General features: G+C 34.5%; 1 protein-coding gene across 1 annotated transcript; it reads right to left on the reverse strand.

The window, feature by feature from the left end:
* Window positions 1–466: 466 nt before the first annotated feature.
* LOC125659049 (uncharacterized) lies at window positions 467–1,942 on the reverse strand. Its single transcript, XM_048890592.2, has 3 exons — window positions 1,904–1,942; window positions 1,672–1,811; window positions 467–953 (listed from the first exon to the last, which is right to left on the reverse strand). The coding sequence occupies exons 1-3, from the start codon at window positions 1,913–1,915 to the stop codon at window positions 602–604; spliced, it is 504 nt and encodes a 167-aa protein (XP_048746549.2). The 5' UTR covers window positions 1,916–1,942; the 3' UTR covers window positions 467–601.
* Between the last annotated feature and the right edge of the window lie 763 nt (window positions 1,943–2,705).

A 2,705-nucleotide genomic window follows, 5' to 3' on the forward strand; every position in this document is an offset into this window, starting at 1 on the left:
AAAGCTCATTGTAGGTGTGCTTTCAAACAATATTCCCTTATTTATTTTGCTGATTTTTTCTTCAGATCTTGGGGATTACATTAGTTATACCGATAGGTGTTATTTGGTGCATAATTGGATTGTTGAAAAAACACCGCCAGTTACAGTTTGTATTGCTTTAGATAATAATAATATAAGAATGTTTATTCGGTATATATACACATACTAATATACATACATAAATAGCTAGGATAATCTATGAAAGCTTATTTCCAATGGGGTTCTTTTGATGCACGGATGTCTACGCTAGGGAGTCATTAAATGGGAGAAAATCGGAGTACCTGAAGGAAACCCACGTGTCCGAGCGGGCAACTACATACATGTACATGTACTACCGGTGCCGATCACGAGGATCGAACTCGGGTCGTAGCAGTGAGAAACAAGAGCTCTACCTCTACATTACCCGAAAAAATATTACCATGTTAAAGTCCTTTATAATATCGATTTAATAATAAGTAAAAAAAGATGAATACAAACAAATAAAGAAAAAAATTGGCAAACGGGAACTAAGTTGTTTTTTTTTATCACATGTCCACTGGCATTTCTACGTCATCATGCAGGTCTACTTCTTAAAGAAAAGTTTGCATGAACACCCGACGACGAAAGGTTCCATGACTGGTTTATACTGGTACAGTCCCTCCTGACAACCGACTCTCCGGAGAACCATCTGGTACTGGAAGGTGGGCACACACCTGGAGAACGTCCGGTTTCCCATGGAACTGTCAAAGACGGGTAGACAGTTGACACACATACACCGGCGCTGAACGATTTTTCTCGGAATTCTGTTGACGTCAATGTCTACTTGAGTATAGGTGGGACAAATAGAAGTTCTTGATTTCCCACCTTTCGTGATGTCGAGTTTACTAGGACAGGATACATCATATCTCCTCGTACGCGTTCTTTTCTCTACATAGCTAAAGAAAACATACAAAAATGAGTACAAAGTTGTGTGGAATAGTTTCCCGTTTACAATAGGTATTAATCTATTAACACCGGACTGAAATCCAATTTTATAATTATCAATTTTTCTAAAAACGAGTATTTAATCTTCTTACTGTTTTGAAGTATTTCTATTATATGTACATCGATCTAATTAAAGGCTGTTTATGACTGCCTACCCAAATCAATACACATGTAAGAAAACTCGACTCCTTTATAAAGAATAAAATAGGTCATTTATCAAACCGAGGGAACACGTAATACAATAAAAAATTACATGATGATATAGCAAAACAGCATGCGATTTAATAAAGTGATGTTTATATTATTTCAATTGCAAACCTACTCTTTTGTCTTTTCAGCAATAGAAACTTAGATGTTTCTTATATTTAAAAATTTTATCTAAATTTTTAAATTATAAATACCCCAACATTTAAATTATAAATGCGACACGCACTTAAATTGAATATACATCTACGTAAAAGATATAATGCTCGGTATTATTTATATTTATTACACAATTCTATAAGGTGAAGGTGGACGGTGTTGCTGATATTGTTTCATTGTGTACCCCAAAAATTATTTTAAAATTTGGTACGTAAACAGTTTATTTTAGAGTAGTTGAAATAATGTAACTATCAGTTATGTGGCAGGAAATGTCGGGAGCCTGAACTAGCACGATTTTTTTCTAACCTGACGGGAACATTTCGAAGAGTAAGCTTTTTTCTAGTATCCAATAACATTCTGCGTAAATCGAGAATTTCTGGGTTTCGGCATCTCGTAGCTAAAGCAAAATTCTCAGTTTCAATGCTCAGGAAAATCAGCAAAAGAATCTGGAAAAAAAATCACAATCTATTGTTGAATACATTATATCGTTTTGTAACACTTTAGATTTAAAACAACGAATCATGCACTTTTAACTTACCAAAAATTTCATTGTTATTTTGTGTTGTTGAGATCGGTTTGCCTTAAAACTATAATGTGTCAAAATGTCTTTTTCTTTTATATATTTCCAGGGTTCTTCAAAAATAAATTAATTTGCAATAAGGGTAAATACTGATGACCAAATCTTCCTCAATACGGACGGGAAAACCATGGTAATTCTACCAAACAGCCACATCCCTCTTACCGGAAATAGCGTCACGCAAACGCGATAATGTGCAGTGAATTCAGAAGTATTATAAATGAAGCATAAAATGTAAATGATGTGTTTAAAATTATTCAAGCTCGACTGAAGTGTTAAACGGAGAGTCGCCGCTGCCTGTCATCAGAAGGTGTCCTTTTGCTGTTTTATGATTGGGTATTAGGTACAGCAGAAACAGGGATACAACATTTAGGTGTTCATTGAGCGAAACAAGTAGTATCATAATACATCGACTTCGGGTCGCTAAACATGTAAAACTTTCCCTCGGATTGTTGCATAATCCCATCTAGGTTCAAAATCGTACATTTACCTTATCGGAAAGAAATCACACAATTCTGAATTTAGGCAATTACATAGGTAGATGATGAGGTCTTAAAAACACATTCGTCTTAATCAGGAGATTATGTACATACAATCTATATCATGGGTAGAATGTTGTCTGCCGTGTTTCATACCAATTGTTAGGCCGTTCTTTACATACTAATTACTCCGTTTACCTGATTAAGCTTTTTTTTCTTTATGTTTACTTGTTATCAAAGTTCTTCTTATTTTCTATTAACCATCTACCTTATTTTTGGCATTT

Source organism: Ostrea edulis, chromosome 9 (assembly GCF_947568905.1).
Source record: "Ostrea edulis chromosome 9, xbOstEdul1.1, whole genome shotgun sequence".
In the NCBI taxonomy this organism is placed as follows: Eukaryota; Metazoa; Mollusca; class Bivalvia; order Ostreida; family Ostreidae; genus Ostrea; species Ostrea edulis.